General features: G+C 36.7%; 1 protein-coding gene across 1 annotated transcript in view; it reads left to right on the forward strand.

Annotated features, from left to right (window-relative positions):
- The window catches only part of CFAP418 (cilia and flagella associated protein 418), a 22,341-nt gene extending 2,016 nt beyond the window's left edge, over positions 1-20,325 (forward strand). The window contains exons 2-6 of the mRNA XM_089898886.1: positions 3,188-3,275; positions 6,593-6,657; positions 7,191-7,256; positions 14,817-14,912; positions 18,791-20,325. Of these exons, the coding sequence (XP_089755012.1) occupies positions 3,188-3,275; positions 6,593-6,657; positions 7,191-7,256; positions 14,817-14,912; positions 18,791-18,944 (469 nt within the window). The 3' untranslated portion in view covers positions 18,945-20,325. The remainder of the gene's footprint in view (positions 1-3,187; positions 3,276-6,592; positions 6,658-7,190; positions 7,257-14,816; positions 14,913-18,790) is intronic.
- The last annotated feature ends 833 nt before the right edge of the window (positions 20,326-21,158 follow it).

Here is a 21,158-nt window from a genome sequence, read left to right on the forward strand (position 1 = left end):
GCCTTCCAGAGCCTATTCATCTTAGGAGAACTAGCACAGAGGGATAGGATGTCTTGGAGCAGGCTGCTGAAAATGGAAAGGGTTACTAAGGTGGACGGATCCTCTCCAAGCACAGGTCCTTTTGTACCCCTCTCCGTAGCCTGTTGTTACACTACTAAAATCCATCCGTAATCCTCGTAGCATCCCATCCCACGTTACTACCTCAGATTTTTCAATAATACATTTATAGAAGCTGTAACAGACCGGTACTGTTGTCATTCATGTGTTGAATTCAAGTGTCGTCATTCACTTCATTTGGCAGTGTAGTTGTAAATTATGCAAAAAAAAACCAGCAACAAAGACCCTAAACTTAATAACAAATGTAGTATGTAATGTCACATATTAAAATTTTGTCCTGAGCCAAAATTGATACCTAAAAGTTAGAAACTGATTTACATTATGAATTTATTAATAGGAGACCACCTGCCAATTGTGTAGTGATACAGCCTGGATCTCTTTTTCTTAAAAGAGTTAAAATACCAAAATTGTCCCTTAAAAATGATAGCTCTGCAGATAATAAATGACCATGACACATCTGGATACCAGGAACTACTGCTAATATAAATGGTCATAACATATACAACTTGATGAAGAGTTCAAAATGATAAAGAGAAATATGTGATTAGTTATTTTTAAAAAAAAAAAGACTGATGTGAGTTGAACTGCAATAAGAATAAAGTGGTTCAGGATGATACAGATGAGAATATTTAGAGATAATATCATAAACTCATAGATGATATCTATAATAATAGCCAATACTTATTGAGTCCTTTTTATATGCCTTATATGTGTTATTTCATTTAATCTCCGCATCCCTACATGGTGAATACTATTATTATGCTCATTTCACTGACCAAGACCTAGAAGAATAGTTGCTTGCCCAAGTTCATATTTCCAAATCTACCAGGACATTGTACATCCAGATTTAAGCTTTTATGTATTGTACATGCAGATTTAAGCTTTTATACCTTTCACATTTAATTGTGGGTTTCAAGTGTTTACATTTATTTTATTTAGAATATATATTTTATTTTTGACAGAAACTATATCTTAAATCAAGATTCAATATAGTAAGCAAAGTTAAGTAGGGAACCAATAAATGTTTATTAACCTTTGATTAAGACTATTGTATTACAGCATCAAAAGACAAAAAGTATACTGCTTATATGCTTTCTCAATGAAATGATGGCATTTTTTTCCCATTTCTGTAGCAACGCATAGGCAAGTGTAGGCATCATGAAATTGTGTGATCTAATAACAGACCAGAATCTTATGAAAGCTGATAGTTTGGATCTCTAACAGTACTGAGCAGACTGGTAAAGTTTGAATGCATCTGATTCTTGAAATTGTGAAATTTCATGAGAGAGGGGAACCCAGAGAGTACATCATGAAAACCAGAGGAGAGAATTTCTAGAGGACATCTTAGCAACCTGCTGTCGCAAAAGAAATTGAAGGAATTGGTACACAAGTGTCAGGTGCTTCTGAAAGATTAAAGCGAAATTGGAACTGAGAAAGGCCGTGTAGTGATTTGGGCAGTAGTGACTTTGAAAAAAAGAGTTTCACTATAGTTGAGGGATATAGAGGCCAGAGGTGGAATATTACACCTGGAAGAAGTTTTAAATAGTTGTCTAGATTTCCTCTTTACATATAAAATGTCTGAGGTTCAGAGAGGTTAAATAATTTAAACTAGGTGCGTAGTTCGCAACAGGTGATGACTTTACCACTCAAGGGGCATTTGGCAATGTCTTGACATTTTTGATTGTCATAACTGGGGAAGGGTGTGCTACTGGCATCTAGTGGGTAGAAGCAGGGATGCTGTAAAACATCCTACAGTGCACAATAGCCTGCCCCTGTCGCTGTGATACACACACACACACACACACACCAACGAATTATCTGGTCCCAAATGTCAGTATTTCTAAGGTTAAGAAACTCTTATCCAGATCACCAGCAGATGCTAAATCCAATATACTTGTAAGGAAGTAGAAATAATGGATATAGACTACTCTTCAGTAGTGAGTAAAATAGGGTGGCAGCTTCAAGAGGGGTTTTGGAATGTTTCTTTGAAGAGGAAAGCATACTTAGCATACTTGGGAAGAAACCAGTATACAGTGGAAGATATTAAGGGTAAAAGTTAGAAAGGGAAAAACTGAAGAGGCAAAGTCTGGACATAGATGGAATCAGACATTCAGTGTTAGGCAGTAGCCTCTGCGTTTTCTTACATCAGGTTAATTATCTTACTCTAAGCAGTATCAAAGGAGGGCTATAATCCTGATGTTAACAGTTTTGGAGCAAATATGTTTCTAGAAATAGAGAGTTAGTCTAAAAAAACCTGTCTTTTAAAACAAATAATTTAATGATCCAATGAAGTTATAAAGTTATAATGATATACAGCATCTGTAACGTAAACTCTAAGGAGAGTTAATCTCATTTAGTGTTAGGTGTCTAGACTGCCCTAGACTCCATTCCAAGCCTCTCCTCCCACTATTTATATGACCTTGGCAAGTTTTGGAATCTCTCAGTCCCTATATCTTCATCTATGTAAAGTATTCAGTAAATGTTAGCTATTAAACAGGAGTTCCATGCAGTAACAGTTTGTCAGTAATCCTGTGATGATTTTACCCACAGAGGTAAAGAGGTAGAGATACTCTGTCAAACAAATATCACTTTTTTGTGTGTATGTGTGTAATTAATCATTTGGTTATATAACCTTTGGCTCCTGTAGTAAAGAGGTATGATTATTTGACTTACAATGGAACCCTTAGGGGAAAATTAGACATATTAAAATTATCTTTGTTTATAATTCTCAGGTTCTACTTATAATTGTACATATTTTGTATTCTTAAATGGTTGATGTAATTTAGAAAAGTGCATACCCACCTTTCTCTTATATATAACGTACAGCTTTAAACGTTATATTTTAAGTATGTAAAAGTACACATGGGAATTTGTACCTGATGAACTACATCCTTTTTCTCAAGAATCCTAGGCTATGTCCATAGTAGGAAAAAAAGAACATCACATTTGTCCTTCTGTTATCAACTCTAGTAATGGACTTTATTTAAACAAAACTCTTCTGATGCTGGCTGACTCTGTCTGCACTTAAGCTTCAGCTGTTTTCTTGTTTGTTTGTTGTTTGTTTTTTCAGATCAACAGAAACATTTAAAAAAGAACATGATCTTGACAGTCTTATTAACGAAATATTTGAAGAGCCCAACTTTGACAAAAAATGCTTTGTAAGTCAAATGTTCTAAATGTACAGTAATTGTTTCATTATCTCAAGACATGTTTAGAAAATAGTCTGAAAACTTATTAGAATACACAAGTATCTATAGTCCTTTGGATTCTGAGAAATACAATTATTTAAAGAAATTATTCCACTTAGATTTAAATAAGAAAAAAATTAGAAACTGTGTTTTGTTTTTCATTTCTCAGCAAGAATGAGAAATTAGAAAAGCCGTTGAACAAAAGTCAACTTGCAGATGAAGTTGGTTACTTGTATTTATTTGTATACTCTAGGAATACTTTTCTAAAAGACCAAAATCAGCTTTCATTATAGGAATGTGCTTAGCATCTCAAATGCTTTGCCGTTGCTCTCATCCCATGAACTAATCAGTTAAGTTGGTAGTATTTTATTTTTTTAAATGCTTATATATCTATATCAACTTTATAAAGGCTCATAAAATAATATAACAACCACCTATATATTTACTAGTCATACTGAACGTATCTTAACATTTTGCCAGATTTGCTCCTCTGGATTTTTTTTTTTTTTTTTTTGCCACACCATGTGATTTGTGGGATTTTAGTTGCCTGACCGGGCATTGAACCCAGGACACAGCAGTGAAAGCGCTGAGTCCCAACCACTGGATCGCCAGGGAACTCCCTGGACTTTTTTTAAAGAAATAAAAATGATAGTTTAAGAACTCTCCAAATCTTATTCTACTGCCTTCCTTCCCAAAGGTAACCATTAGCCTTTCCATCCATACTTTTATACTTTTATTCCACATGTATATAACCATAAACAATTTTAACTAATGTATAGCAGTCCCTTACGTAACTCCACCACAGTTTATCTACATCCCTGGTGATTAGACATTTTGATTATGCCAAGTTGTTGCTCTTACAAACAGTGCTTCATCAAATATCTTTGTATGTCTTTTTTTTTTTAACCCATGTGTAGGAGTTTCTCTAGGATATATAAACCTAGGAAGTCGCAAGGTATGCTCATCTTCAACTTTTCTACCCATTACCAAAATGTTTCCCAAAGTGACTGTCTTATTTGTATTCTTCTCACCAGCAGTGATGAGAATGTATATACTTTCATTTTTACCAGTTTGGTAGGCACAGAATATATTTGTTAGATATATATATATTTGTTAGAAAGAGACCAAATGGAAGTCTAAATTACAAGGACCACAAGGAAAAAAAATCTAAGAAATAAATATAATACCAAAGAGGGTTGGTTTGTTTGTTTTTAAGGTAGGGAAGATTAAAGCAAGACAGTGGACTAAAAATAACTAGGCAATGATTGTGTTAAGATTATGGATATGGGCCACTTCTTTTTTTGTCAGACTAAAATTTAAGTGACTGGTATAGATCTTAAGCTTTGTATTTCTGTGTGCCAGAGGGGAGAGGAGTGGGAGAGGTGAGTGAAATACATGAGGGATGTACAAACTTGCAGTTACAAAATACATGAGTCACAGAGATGAAATGTACAGCATGAGGGATATAGTCAATAATACTGTAATAGCTCTGTATGGTGACTAGACTTTCTGTGGTGATCATTTTGTAATGTATAGAAATACCAAGTCAGTATGTTTTACCCCTGAAACTAACATAGTGTTGTGGGTCAATTATACTTCAATTAGAAAAAGAAAGAACAAAAATAAAACCAAGTTTAAAAAATCTTAATTTCTCTACATTCAACATTTTCAGTTCATCTGTGGTAAATTAATAAGCTGATGGCCTAGTTGAATAACATGTCAACACAATAGCAATGGTGTTGAATACTCTGCAAACAGAATGCATCATAAATGCTGAATAGCAATACTAATTTAATTAGTGGTAGGAAAAAAACTACATGATGTTATTCATTGATCATCTGAGCGATTCATTATTTAGTAAGCACTACAGGGTATGTATCTGTGTGTGAGGCACTGGTCTCTTTGGTTCAAGGCATTTCAGAAAGAGAAGGAAATACTTCTCTAAAGAAGTATTAGAGAAGATATACTAATCTGAAATAAAAATAGCTCTTATAATCATGAAGAATAAGCTTTTATGCACTTCTCCTGTGTGCTCCCTTTTTGAAGTTAGTTATTATATCCAGTTTTCCAGCCTGCAGGGGAGAAAGCAACCCAAGTAAACTTCTGGAGGAAAGCAGATCAATGTAAAACACCGATTGGATGAGGAAAGGAAGTGTCTGTGAATTGCTCGTCCATATGCCCACCTTGTCCTCAGAGGCCAGATGCTCTTGAGAGTATTGGTCCCTCCTCCATTGCTCGCCCATCCTGTTGTGTTTCTTTTTTTTCTTAATTTAAGTATAGTTGATTTACAATATTACATCAGTTGCAGGTTGTTTTGTTCGTTAACCACTCCCAGACTCACACAAGAAAGCCCAGAAACAACAGCAGATGTCCCAGTGTGCCAGCCTTGAGTTGTAAACACAAGCCTGGATGGCACATGGAGTGTGCTCCCAAAGACAAAAAGAGACTTAGGCACATTATTACTTTTCAGCTATGCACCAAAAATATTTCCAGTTCTGTTTAACATCAGTTTTATTCAACAAATAAAAGAGTTAAGAGAAATAGTCAAGTATTTTTGCCTCCATTAAATTTCCTCACCTACTAGGTAAATTGATGGCATGTCTCTGCATAGTTTAAATTGCCTTTTCTCCATCCTACTTCCTTTCCTTGGCGGTGGTCCTAGCATGTGGTCGGCCATGTTGTTTGGTACCTTATACCAGTTAACACTTAATAAATGCTTGCTAATGATGATGTTATGTAACCATATAGGAACTACTGTATGGTTGTGACTAGGTAGCTCTGCATTTTCCTTGGACATCTAATGGTTGATACCATTTCATCTGATCAAAATTAATATTCCTGAAGTTACCCAGGAGTTTGGTTAGTTTATTTTTAGTTCAGGTGAGTACCATTCACAGCCTTTAAAATGAGTCTGAGGTTTTTTTACTCCTCAATTGAATTTTTCCAGGATGAAGTTTTAAACAGCAGCTCCTTCATATTAAATCATTGAACTCTAGTATTAACTGAAGAGTTATAAAGTGACTCTAAATCTTAGCATGCTAATAATGGCAGTATATCAATTTTCTAGACTAAATGTTAGCATAGTAATTCGTAAATTCCTCAGGGAGGTCTGCTTCCCTTTTGCCTTTAAAGGGTTTTGATCATTGTTTTCATTTCAGAAACTTTAAAATCATAGGAAATTTTAAGCCATTTTTAAGATATCCTTGTTATAAAATAAAGAATATTAGTTTTCATGTTACAATTCTCTAAGTTACCCTTGGCCTTTTATTGTTTTGTTTTTTTAACAGAAATTAAAATCTAAATCTTCAGGTAACACATCTGTCAGAGCTTCCACTCAAGGCCCTGGTAAGAGGTAAGTGGGGATTGTTTTGGTGAATTATACACACTGATGAGCATGGTCTAGTAGATTTTGTTACCGTTTAACAACATTGAGCAACAAAGCACCACTGGTCGGCTTTCAGGAGACAGACCAACAGCAGCATTTTTCAGTGTTCTTATGGCCTGTGACTCCTTAGTGTAAAGGAACTTGAATGGGAGGTTATTGCTATTGTAAATAATTTTCTGCTGCATAAAAAAAAAAAGTGTGAATGGTTTCTCAAAATTAATGTTCTGTTATATTCTTCAGTATTTACTTTGTCCCTTACATTATTTGGCAAACACATTTTTCTGTGACTCATTTTAACTCCTTGAGTGTTCCTGAATATACAGGTTTTATCCAATAACACACTGACCCTGAAATAAATACCTCTTCCTTGAAATAGTTGGCTTGCTCAGGAAAATATACAATTTGATTACAAGAATATAGAGTCAATGAGGCCAAATTAACTTCTCATGTTTCTTTTATGTTTTAATTTTATTTTTCTTCCATCTGTTGAACATGTCCAGCTGCAGCCCAGTATACCTTGGTGGAAGCGCTGTTCCACGTGGGGTTGGGACAAATACTTCACAGAGGTAAGATGTCAGAAATATGTTATACTTGCTTAATTAGTTTTTTCCAAATTGATACCCTGTTAAAACATAGTTCTTATCATCTTGGCATGAGTCTGTTTCATAATAAAAGGTATATTTTGTTAGCCAGTCTAACTAAGAACACTTTACTGAAATGCTGATTATTATTGGGTGATAGTTGTTAAAAGCTATGGTGTTGGGTATGTGTTGTTCATTGTGTTGACACCCTTCTTTAAGAGCCACTTGAAGTGCCTGGATCACTTCCATCCCAGCTTGGTTTCCACAAGACACCAGGAGTTGAGCTTCTATCTTGCCATTTTTTCCTTCCAGGCAGTGAAAACCAGTGAGTAGGACAGGTGAACTATATGATGTGTCACCCACACTGCCTTGGCCAGTCAGCATGAGAAGCTGTGGGTCTGTAGTACCCAAGGAGTTCTTAAGCACAGTCTCTTGATTTTACATATTTCAAAAGGAGAAAGCCTCCTTTTGTTGTCTCTTCCCCAACCCTCCTTTCACCCAGTATCTCACTCAGTACCTCTTTCAGGGCAATCTTATGGTCATGATGCTACCTACCCCAAGCCCCTATCAGCCTCAGACTCCTAGCCTATTCCATTGTCATTGTCGTAAAGTGGGGAAACAGATCGATTTTCAGCAATTTTATTTTTTTATTGAAGTATAGTTGATTTACAGTGTTGTGTTAATTTCTACTGTACAGCAAAGTGATTCAGTTATACATATATATACATTCTTTTTCATATTCTTTTCTATTATGGTTTATCACAGGATATTGAATATAGTTCCGTATGCTATACAGTAGGACCTTATTGTTTATCCATTTTATATATGATAGTTTGTGTCTGCTAATCCCAAACTCCCAAGCCATCCCTCCCCCACCCACTTCCCCCTTGGCAACCACAAGTCTGTTCTCTATGTCTGTGAGTCTATTTCTGTTTCGTAGATAAGTTCACTTGTGTTGTATTTTAGATTCCACATATAAGTGATATCATATGGTATTTGTTTTTCTCTTTCTGACTTACTTCACTTGGTATATAATCTCTAGGCCCATCCATGTTGCTGAAAATGACATTATTTCATTCTTTATTATGGCTGAGTAGTATTCCATTGTACGTATGTACCACATCTTCTTTATCCATTCATCTGTCGATGGACATTTAGGTTGTTTCCATGTCTTGTCTGTTGTAAGTAGTTCAGCAAATCATTTTACTGCCCTGTTAAGTTTGGTTCTGTTTTTATAGAGGCCTACTTAACTAGATTATTATATTTTGTCTAGTTATTTCTAAAGCACTTTTTCATTTTCTGATAAAAGAAGTAAAAGACTGAGCTGTATGATTGCATTCTGATCACGTTTCAGGAGAGATAACCATTATATTGAATAATGGAAGTGGGATCCAAAAGGACATTGTTGGAGGGTTGTGGTAGAGCTGGCCTAGATCCGAGGAGGCCTGGAAAAAAAGGGCTATAGGACCAGAGGGAAACTGGGAATCTGGGGAAGCCTAGACCAGGAACACCAGGCAGCAGACAGGCTATAGCAAGCCACAGGGGTGATGCCTGCTGTGAGGTCTGTAAATAAAGAGTTGATAGCACCTGAATCGTCGTGCGTTGAGGACTGTCTATTCAAAGGATTAGAGACACACACTGCCCTTAGAGAAGAATACAGTCTGGCTGCTTATCAATCCTGACTTACTGTGTCTACCCAGTTGGATTTGTCTCAGTCATTGCCAGACCACTCTGCCTCGAATCCAGGCTTCCCTCAAGTCATCCTTGAGCTATACGGCAAACGTTTCCTAGTTACCATCCACTTCCATCTTCTGTAGTCTCACCCACATAGAGCATTAAAGAAAATATACCTAACATAACATTTTGAGCACCTCTCCCCTGTTCAGAAGGAAAATGAGAGCTGCCATCTGTCTCATATTAACTCTAAACTCATTGTTTGCTTTACCAAATTGTTGTTCTTCCTCTTCTCTTTTTAGTTCTTTCACCTCCAGTTAAAGCCTGGGCTAGATACTCTACTTCCACTAGAACACTTGTTATCCTTCTACTTTCCACTTATATTTTTCTACCTCTGAGTATTTTTACACTTACTCCCTGTCTAGAATGACACTCCTTTCTAGTGCATGTCCCCACTGTCTTACCTGCTTAATTCACTTATTGTAGACTCATTTTGTCATTCTGTACCAAAAAAAGAAAAAACACTGGCCAGTAGAGAAACTGATAAAGAAACAAATGATTATACCCAGGGCATGAAGAAAAAGGGCTCTGATGACAGAATACCTAAGTTCAGATATTCACTCTGCCTCGTACAAGCTGTGAAGCCTTGAGAAGGGATATAATCTTACAAAACCTCAGTTTCCTCACCCATAAATACTTTAGTTTTTATGGGTGAGGAAACTGAGTTATTGTAAGGATTAAATGAAATAATACATTAAAATTGTGCCCATGTTGCAGGTCAGATAGCTACTATAGGTACAGTTGTTTGGAGTTGTTTGTGGGTATTTCTCATCTGTTTGTGCTGCCTTCTCATTGTGTTATACCTCAGCTGCAAGAATCCTATATTCTACTACTTTTCCATTTTATCTCAGGAAATATCTCTATGTGTTCTGGTTTACTTCCAAGAGTAAATATTTTATTAAGATGCTCTTTTATGTAGTATATTTTTACATGTACTTTGATTTAGTTCTAGCAGAGAAGAATCTCGTGCCAGATGGAATTTCAGTGTATGTCTATTATATAACATTGATCCATGAGAATACCACAATCTTTCAACCCCATTCCTACCTTTTGCACAGTGACAAGAAGGGAAAACACATACAATTTGCATATATATGCACAGGTAAATGTTTATATTCACAGATCTTCTTCACCCATCACAAAGATACTAATCATTGACCACCTTCTTCATGACATAGATCAACACACACAGAAAGATAAGCACATACATACGCATGTGCATGTAAAATATTATATGTATGAAGTACTTTATACTGTCCAGAGCACTTTTTTGTAAGTATATGTGTATTGGTTCACCTGCTTCACAGGGAAAAACCAAGATGCAGATAGAGCAAGAATTTTTAACCCCATTTTATAAATGAGGAAATTGAGGCACTGATGTTAAATTCATTAAGCACGTATTAATTCATCATGTCCTTGCTAAGTCCTAGGCTTTGAGTGAACACATTGTGGTGAACAAATAAATAGACACTTCCCTGCCCTCAATGAGCTTTCAGTCTAGATGAGGAAAGAGACTTTAATTCCACAAATAACTATTTAATTTCTACATAATATGTAATGTGAAGGGTAAGTACAGAATACTGTAAGCATAGATAATCGGCATCCTAACTAATATGAAGTGTTAGGGAATGCTTTCCTAAGCAAATAACATTTAATCAGACTATGCTATGATAAATAAGTAGGAATTAAGCAAAGACAGGGGAACGTTGGAGCCAGAGGACCCACCGTGTTAGACGATCCCTGAGCTGGAAGGAGCCAGGGGTGTGGGAGGAACAGGGAGCAGCCAGGTGAGCTGGAGTGTAGTGAGTGGGGGAAAGAATGGCTCCTGGTGGGGCTGGAGAGGTAGTCAGGGGACATTTGGTTTGGAGTCCCCTGGAGGATTTTAGAAAAATACGTCCTATAGCAGTGGAGGCCATTGGGTTTTTTGGGGTTTTTTTTTAGGCAGATAGGGATGACATAATCATATTTGTGTTTCTAAAGAAAGAAATTTTGGTTCCAGAATGGAAAATGGATTGGAAGTTGGAGGGACAAGACAGGAGAGGAACACAGGGAGACCAGTCAACAGGCAGTAGGTACCGGTGTTCCAGGAAAGAGACAGGGATGGCAGCTGTGACCTAAGTGGTGGCAGTGGCTGTAGGGAAAAAGGGTCACACTTGAGATATTTAGAACACAGAATTGACAGAATTCAGTGATTAAATGGCTGTTGGAGGCACGAGAGAAAGTTGTCAAGAATGACTCCCAAGGCAAGGAGTCCAACGTGTAACTTGATGCCTAGTCCATTATGCCTTCTAGTATACCAATTTGTAGACGCTTTTATAATGTATGTAAGAGGGAAGCCGCTTTTGCTATTGCAGCTGTTGTTTTCCAGCTGCCCAAACAGCAAGACTCCCCAGTCTACTGTGTAGATCTGAAGGATTTGACTGAGAACCAGGGTCTGTGCAGAAGACTATATTGGGCTATATTTGGGACATTCCCACCACTAACATCTTTAAAATAGTAAAGATTCTACTTACTAGCCTGATAAAAGGACAAAGCTGTTGATGACACTTCCACGTTTGTATTTACTCACATTTTAGAGGAAAGACCTGACAATTTATCTTTCATTGGAACCATGACTTTATGTTAGATATTCTTTTATATATAGTTATAAAAGAAAAATATATTTAAGCCCTGAAAATAAGCACTGATTTACATGCCTAGGGCATGAAGGAAATCGAGTGTGTTCTGCCAATTTTTCATGTGTTATGTTTGTTTGATTTTTGGATCAAGCTCTGATTTGAGAGTAATCTCGAATGATTTTAGAGTGTAAAGATTTGAATCTTTTACCCACTTGGTGTAAAGGGGAAGAGCAGTAGCAAAGCGTGGTGGCATTAATAAGATATAGATAAAACCAAGGTGTTATTTTTCAAGCCAAATTGAATTTTACTCGCCTCGTTATTTTTTAAACTACTTGCAAGCCTGGATTATTCCATAGACTGGTATAATAATGGTCTAATAGAGTGAATCGTAGCAGCAGAATGATTTCTTAGCTGCAAGATAGTTTTATTTTTCTCAAAGGACAGTGTTTGTAGGAAAATGTGGTAGTGTGAATAGATTTGAATAAACTGCTAAATTTTAAATTAAAAAGCTGTATTTAACATTATGGTTGAAATTTTACACATACAAAATGTCAGGAAATTCTAAATTATAGTTCCCACAACAGCAGTAATTCAGCCAAATTGCACATATGTATTAAGGCATTAAAGTTAACACTCTGTGCAATCATGTAATAAATACATATGCATAAGAAAGCAAGTTATAGCAGCTTTGGGAACCATCATTTTGCATTTCCTGACTTGTACATTCAAAATCCAAGTTGAAATGTGTACAAATGTAATTGTGTTGAATTTCCATATGTACAAATTCAACTTCATAAATTGCTAACAGTTTAAAAGGAAATACAGAATTGTTTATGAAACTTAAGATTTTAAGTGTTTAATTATTGTTGTGATTAATGCTTTTAGAAATACAAAGCATTCATTCTCAAAGAAACTTTCAGGCCAAAATATATTTGCAATTTTGAAGTTAAGTTATCTGAGTTTTAGAGGGAAATAAGTGAAAAAATATATAGTGATGGATTTTATTTTATGTTTTAATTGCAGAAGTATTATATGCTTTTTGAAAAAAATAAAAAGTCAAAATGTATAAGGAGAAAGATAGTACTCTCCTTCCTTCCTCTCCATTCCCAGCCCTCCTGAGGCAACCAGTGATAGCTGCATGGTATATTACCTTCCACATTTTTCTCCATGTTCTTACAAACTTATTATAAACACCTATACAGGAAAATTGGCGGGGTAGTTTTTACAAAAACAGGATCGTGTTATATATGTTATTGTGTACCTTGCCTTGTGCACCTCTATGTCAGTAGTTAAATCTAATTAACTCTTTTATCAACTGCCTAATATTCCATAGTATAAACGTTATTCAGTCTTTTCCCTCTTTGATAGCTATCCAGGTGGTATCCTGTTTTTTGCCACTTCAACAGCACTGCAGTAGAAATTATTCTTGAGATACACGCCTATACTCTGGTGCTTTTATTTATATGTAATATATTCCCCAAAATGGGATTGCTAGTGCAGCAGCTAGGTATAATTTTAATCGTAAAATAATGCCAAGATTTTTCCCAAAAGGTTATAGCAGTTCGCATATAGTCTGAGAGTGCTAATTTTTGCTAACTTAATTGGGTTAAATATATATTTCATGGTTGCTTGAAATTTTAATTCTTTATGTAATATTTTAACTTTTTAATGAATGCTGTATGCCAGACACTGTCATGAGCACTTTATCAATATTAACTTGGTTAGCTCCTCATAATTCTTCTATGAGGTGTGCATTATTATTTCCATTTGACAGATAGGGAAGCTGAGTCACAGAGAAGTTAAGTTACTTGACTACAGTTACCCAGCTAGGGAATCAGCATTTGAATGTAGGCAATCTTATCTACACTCTTTAACTACTAATCTATGCTACCTATATTAGTGACATAGAATTATATTTTTAGGTTTTTTTTCTTTGTTGTCATTTGTAAGCACCCTTTATCAGTATAAGTATTTGACTATGTGTTGAAAATGTTTTCTTTCACTCTATTATTGGTCTTTTCCCTTTGTTTTTGGTATCTTAAAAACTCTTTGTTATTTCCTTTTACTTTTTAGATGATCAAATGTATCTATATTGATTCTAGTTTTAAAATACTTCAAACAATGGAGAAGTTTTCTTTAAATCACAATTATTATACAAATCAAATGGTTTGCAGCAGCAATTCATAATTCTTACCATATATTATCATTTTACTCCTGAAGTTACTATGTACTATATGAATTTTGAGATTTGCTTGGCATTTCGGTTCCTCAGGTTGTCACTGAGTACCCGTTATGTGCTGAGTATCGTTCTAGCAGTTCTACCCTCTCTCATCAGCAGCATTTTTCCCTTCACTGCATCTTTGCCATCAGTATACAAACCTTTTTCCTTCTTAAATATAACCTGCTCTTAACCCCACTTCCTTTACCAACTACCACTCCACTTAAAGAAACTGCTTAGATGTACCTTACCAGTGAAGCCTATGCAGACTCTTGTATTTAAAATTATAACACACTTCCTCCCAGTACTTTCAATTTTATCGACTCTACTTTTTATTTCATTTAAAGCACTTTTTACCTTCTAACGTGCTACATAATTTATGAGTATTTCTTCTCGAATTAGAATCTAAGCTGTTTGAGGACAGAATCTCACCAGCACATAGTAGTCTTTCAGTAAATACTTTTTAAGTGAGTGAATGAATACATTAATGCCAAGTAGTGGGGAAACAGAAAAAAATAAGATATTGTCCCAGCACAGAGAAGATATTGTCCCAGCATTTCAATACAATGTGGCAAATTCTGTGATAGAAGCATCCTGAAATTTTCATTAGGAAGGGAAACACGTAAAGAAGGTAGCTTAAGTGAAGATCTCCCTCAGACAAATTTGAAAACCATTGAACTAAAAGATCTACACATCCATTTTTTTTCTTTTATATATGTAAATATACATATGTGCATATATGTATCAGTATGCAAGATCTTAGTAAAATAGGTAGGTTTGTGCAGAAATTTAACCCGAAAGTTCAAATAGGTAATCAGACCAATAGTATAAAAATTTATACTCCGATTCATCTTTACTTTTCTGTTGTTTACTCGGTAATCTGTAATATGTGGTATAGTCTATGAATAAATCAGTATATTTTTATATTTAAATTTAACAGGAATTTCTAATGTACAGTTCTTTTTCTCTGAACAGAGCGTGTGACCATCTGCGTTGTATAGCCTGTGATTTCTGGGTAGTAAGCTACGATGACTATGGGTGGGACAAATCATGTGATTACCTGTTTCTCAGGTATGTTTCTAAAGAACTTCACTCTGTGAAAAATGTACTTAATATACAACTTTATATTTCTTACTGTGCAGTAATGCCTCTTGGTGGCCTTGGCCAGATTGTGTGGCCTCCACCTCTTTGATATTTCTCACATCATCTCCTCCTTTCCATCTGTCTGCTGTCAGCCTAGTTAAGGACATGTTACTTCTGGACAGGAGTTCAGAAGTAGCCTCCTCACTGATTTTCCTGTGTACAGTCTCTTCTTCCAGACCACCCTTCACTTGCTGAGAATTAAAGCATAACTCTGAGTATGCCATCCTCTTGCCCAAAACCCTTCTGCTTACAGAATAATGTCCAAATTCCTCAGCATGGCATTCAAGACCTTCCATAATCCAGTCCCCAACTATCTATCACCCAGCTTTGTTTGTCTTTCCATGGTATACTTTTCATCTTTGCAAGATTTTAGCTACATCAAAACAATGCTCCCGGGGCTTCCCTGGTGGCACAGTGGTTGAGAGTCCGCCTGCTGATGCAGGGGACACAGGTTCGTGTCCCGGTCCGGGAAGATCCCACATACCGTGGAGTGGCTGGGCCCGTGAGCCATGGCCGCTGAGCCTACGTGTCCGGAGCCTGTGCTCCGCAACGGGAGAGGTTACAACAGTGAGAGGCCTGCATACTGCAAAAAAAACAACAACAAAAAAAACAACAACAACAAAAAAAGCAATGCTCCCATAATGCTCCCATTCCCTATGACTTTGTATAAACCCTCCACCTCTTGGGCTACCTTCCCACCATTTTATCTATCTATACCCTACCTGTCCCTCAGGGTATGGTTCATTGCTTATCTTCTGTGATTCCCTTACCACTCTCTCAACTTGGAAGTAAACTCATCCTCTTCCGTGTCCACAGCACGTTGTACCAGTTATAGCACTTACTGTAATAAAAGACTGAAAATATCTTAGGTTGGTGTATGTCTGCCTCCCTCCTTGTCATTGGGATAGTATCTTACTTATATTTTTGTAATTTGTACATCCTTAAATACTCAGTGAATACCTAATGTTTTTAAGTTATAAAAATGTATTTGAACTATACATTCACATTTTCAAATAAAAATTAAGGGCTAAAAATTAGTAAAGTACGCATATCATGCATTTTTGGCCCCCCAAACCTGTGCCTAAGCAAAGACTATATTTTCAGATACAAGTCATTAGAATTATTGCAGCACTCTTCAGTAGCATAAAGAAGACAGTGAGAGGCTTTCTTGACACCTCTCTGGCATCCATTCTCATGTAAATCTCTAGGAGTCTCCTCTAGTGTTAATGTAAGAGTTTTTAAGCTTTTCACATCAAGAACTGTTCTGAAAATCTGAATCCTCTCAACATACGCACAGAAAAATTCAAATATGCAGATACATAGAAAAATTACAATTTGAGAGATTTCATAGTACCCAACCCAAATAAAGCCTAGTGTGGTCCCAAAATCCCAGGTCAAGAGCCCATACTCTGGGGCTCTGAAGCTCAGATTAAGAAATGTAGACTGTAAAGTGGTAGATGAAACCATGAAACTGGATGATATTACCCAGAAAGGTGACTTGGAAGCCTGTCAGTGAATGCAGAGTTAAGGGATCATTTAGTTAAGATAGGAGATGCTGGGACTTCCCTGGTCCAGTGGTTCCCTTAACCGCTGGTCCAGTGGTTAAGAATCAGTCTTGCAATGCTGGTTCGATCTCTGGTCAGGGAACTGAGATTCCAAATGCTGCAGGGCAACTAAGCCCACGTGCTGCAACTAGAGAGCCCGCATGCCGCAACTACAGAGCCCACACACTCTGGGGCCCATGTGCCACAACCAGAGAGAAGACCGCACACCACAACGAAGAGCCTGCATGCCACAACGAAAGACCCCACGTGCTGCAGCTAAGAACTGACACAGCCAAAAATAAGTAAATAAATAAATAAATATTAAAAAAAAAAAGATAGGAGATGCTCTGATGTTTATATTGTGGGGGGGTGGGGAAGACAAGAGAAGGGAAGGTCATGTGAGTAACAAGGTCCTAGAGGCTTTGGGGTCTAGAGTGCTGATGGAAAGTGGGCCTTGGATAGGAAGAGGCTGCCTCTGTGCCTGGGTGGAAAGAGGTCATATACTGATGTGTTCAAGGGGAAAGCTAGGAAATGGAGGCCTTTTCACATCTCACTGCCTGATTTTGTGAATGAAGATGTGATCTGCTTGAAAGTAGAGGGGAGATGAAACACTTGAGGGCAATAAGTGTATCCTAGCTTTGACAAGTTCTAGAACTTTCTTAAAGAAGTATAAGCTATACTTGACCATCCTGCCATAATAGCTAAATAAAATGCTCTTATTTTTCTATTAAACTGTGTTTGCTTTATGGGAAATAATGAAGTTTTCTTTCTCAGCTTTTAAAATGTATTAATTATTGATAGTTCCTTGGCTTTCATGATTCCTATTCCTGAAATCTCTAAGTATTCAATCAAGTGTCACATGTTAAGTTTGTCAAAATATATTGCAGATTGAATAAAGGACAGTCCTTCATTTAGCCGTTTAGTTTTCATTAAATACATTTAGTTTTGTTCAGCTTTTTTCTTTGCAGTAAAACTTATTCAGTTCTTCCCCTATCTCACTGTAACCTTAGCTAAGTTGTTCAGCTGGTCGAAGTCTCAGTTTCCTGAAGTCAGACAATTGGCCTGGAAAATCTCTTAGGTTTTGTTAGGGTCTAACCTCAATTGTGCCTGAATTTTGTGCAGTACTGAATGTGGTGCCCATTGGCCACCAGAGGGCACTTTGTTTCCTGCTTTCTGTTGCAGTGACATCAACAAGTAACAGTTAACAGTGTATTTCTTTCTTTAAAGATACTTATACTGTATTTCATCATTTCACTATGTATGTTTTCATCATTTCACTTTGAATTTTTCATTTTCTTTTGTCATGGAATATTTACATAAATTCAGTACATGGATTATGAAAATCATAATTGATTTTCTATTAATTAAATATAACTTCTGGAGTCTTTTTTATAATAGCATCAAGTATGATGGTTATCGTTTTTCATGAGTTCTGCGCATAGGTTTAATTATGTTAAAATTACTGACATCTATTTCAGGATAGGCGTTTGTTTTGTTTCTGGTAGTGTACGGAAATAAGCAGTTCATTGAAACAAATGAGATATAATATGAATTCAACACATAGAAATAACAAGCACTTTTTCTCTATTAATGAAAACTTTCTATAGTTAACCCATCAGAAGGCTGCTATCTTTATGCCTCTTATATGCCCTCCATTTGCCACACTGCTGGCTTTTTTTTTTTTTTTTTTTTTTTGCGGTACATGGGCCTCTCACTGTTGTGGCCTCTCCCGTTGCGGAGCACAGGCTCCGGACGTGCAGGCTCAGCGGCCATGGCTCACAGGCCCAGCCGCTCCGCAGCACGTGGGATCTTCCCGGACCAGAGCACGAACCCGTGTCCCCTGCATCGGCAGGCGGACTCTCAACCACTGCGCCACCAGGGAAGCCCCTCCACACTGCAGGCTTTTAAAATATGGCACAGGTGAGTATTTGAGATAGGAGATGAACCACCATCTTTTCCACTCTATTCTTATATCATGTAGTCTCTGGTAAGACAGATCAATAATTATTCTCTTTAGGTCACTGTGTTCTACAACAGCCTTAATAAACAGACCTAGAGGATTGCCATTTAAAAACATTGAAATCCTCAGAAAGAGAACACCAAAGTGTATCTTCTGTTTTTCATGTGAGAGCACCAGGTAGTTTAGCGTTTGGATGTTGTGAAGATAGGAAAATAAAGCAGTTAGAATTTCTTTTTTGTTTTTTTAAGTCATTAAGCACTGAACAAAGCTACTATGCTAAAACCTTCTTATTTTACTAATAGGAACAATATGCCAGAATTCCACAAATTAAAAACAAAGTTGGTAAAGAAGAAAGGAACACGGGCATACGCCTGCCAGTGCAGCTGGAGAACCATTGAAGAACTGACTGACCTTCAGACGGATCATCACCTTCGCTGGGTTTGCGGTAAACACTAAGAATGCAGACTTTCCACATTCAGACAAATGCATCCATGAGAACAGTCTCTGTTAATTGTCACAATATTTAGGTAAAGGTACATAGTATCATGCCCTTTGGAAAAGACAGGAAATTTCATTTAATGGCTTTACAAATTTTCAAAGACCAAATGGACTTGGGAAGATAATGTGCTTTAACATTTTGGAACTATTCCTTTTTGATATATGGACATTTCACTTAGTAAGTAAGGTAACAAGTTATCCAAATACTCCTTTGCTAGCCTGTCCCCTGTTAAATAGAAATTTCATTGTGGAGTTTCATACAAATATATAGCCTTTCAGTAGCAACTGCAGTACTACTGACTGCTAATATACTTAGCGTAAACATTCCTCGTTATAGCAGTTAAAAGGGATAAAGCTGGCCCTGCAGAGAGGTCACTGAGGGGTGTACACATCACCTCTTCCAGTCAGACCTGTTGTTAGCAAAGATCATAATTTAGACATGTCAGAAACCATGTGATCAGTGGCTAATTGAAGGGTTTTCGGGAGTATAGGTATATTGTAGGTGAAAACACTGCCTGTATCTGATCTAACTTCACCAATTCAAAGCAGTACTATGCACAGTAGTAAGTATATGTTACCAGTTTTAGCTTATTTCTCCTCCTTTTGTTCATTTAGATATCAGAAGTTATTTAGTTTGCTCTTTTAGCAAGTATTCATTTCTACATAAAAGTGGGTTTTTTTGATGCACTTAAAAGTACAAGGAAAAATCCTAATACAGACAGGTCATTTTTGGATTTTCCAAGTACCTTCTTGCCTTTAATGCCCTAAAACTCCATTGAGTAAAGAGAACAGCAAGTAAAATATTTTCTCAGGCAGCCTGTTGATCTTTCTGGTAGGATCAGGTTGACATACTGTTTATTGGTGAGTACATGAAAAAAGAAAGCATAGCTGAACCAACAGGAACCTGTTGGGCTCCTTCTTAATATGACTAAGACTTGAGGAGCCCTACAGTAGCAGCACATTCAGAATATCGGTTACCTCAAAATTACCAGCTCGCAGCCCCATCAAGAGATTCCAATCTGCCAGAAGCTCTTTACCGCCTGTGTCTAATATATTGTTCAAATGCATGACACAGGCTTGCTGAAAGGGAGGGACTGAAGCAAAGTTATGATCTGCGTACTTATACTGAATCTGTTCCAGCCATTTTACTCAGGCAAAGAAAGATCTGGTCATTAAACTCCTTCTCCTAACCGTGACACATTTGCATATGTGTATCACTTGCTCCAGTCAGTCTAGTATTCCAACAGGATAAATCTCATTGTGGCAGATACTCACATTTTTTGTATTAAGAATATGTTTACCAATCTCATCTTTCAATAAAAATTTTTTACCCCCTAAACTTTTATCTCAATGTAATTGTGTCAGAAACATAGTGGGGGACTTCCCTGGTGGCGCAGTGGTTAAGAATCCACCTGCCAATGCAGGGGACATGGCTTTGAGCCCTGGTCTGGGAAGATCCCACATGCCACGGAGCAACTAAGCCTGTGTCCCACAACTACTGAGCCTGCATTCTAGAGCCCGTGAGCCACAACTACTGAGCCTGCATGCCACAGCTACTGAAGCCCACATGCCTAGAACCTGTGCCCTGCAACAAGAGCAGCCACCGCAATGAGAAGCCTGCACACCTCAGTGAAGAGTAGCCCCTGCTCACCGCAACTAGAAAAAGCCCGCGTGCAGCAACGAAGACCCAATGCAGTCAAATAAATACATACATACATACATACATTTTAAAAAAAAATTGATCCTTTTAAAGAAAATAAAAAAGGAAACGGGGATTTGGATTGAAGTTGCCTATTTCAAAAATTAGCAAAGCAACAAGATCCACACATTCAGAACCTCATGGAATTTGGCACATTTAATCATAATGGTGATTTTTTTTGATTTAAATGAGCAAATTTACTAAATTATGGATTTGAAATTTTTTTCCACTTTTATTATTTCATCATAACTATTCTATAACTTAGATATGTTGCCCATGTTTGGCATTCCATAACATAATAATTATAATAATTAGTTCTCTAATGTCAGAAATGTATAAATGAGTTCATATTTTTGTTGGCAATTTACTTTATAAACTTTTTAATATTGTATAATTTTTAATCGAAAATGTAGAAAGAATATTATGTTTATATACAAATGTATAGATTATTACCAGTTGTAATTTAAGCCAAA

The sequence above is a fragment of the Delphinapterus leucas genome, chromosome 17 (genome assembly GCF_059928025.1).
Source record: "Delphinapterus leucas isolate spDelLeu-1000000601 "Yukka" chromosome 17, BTC_Dleu_Yukka2, whole genome shotgun sequence".
Classification (NCBI taxonomy): Eukaryota; Metazoa; Chordata; class Mammalia; order Artiodactyla; family Monodontidae; genus Delphinapterus; species Delphinapterus leucas.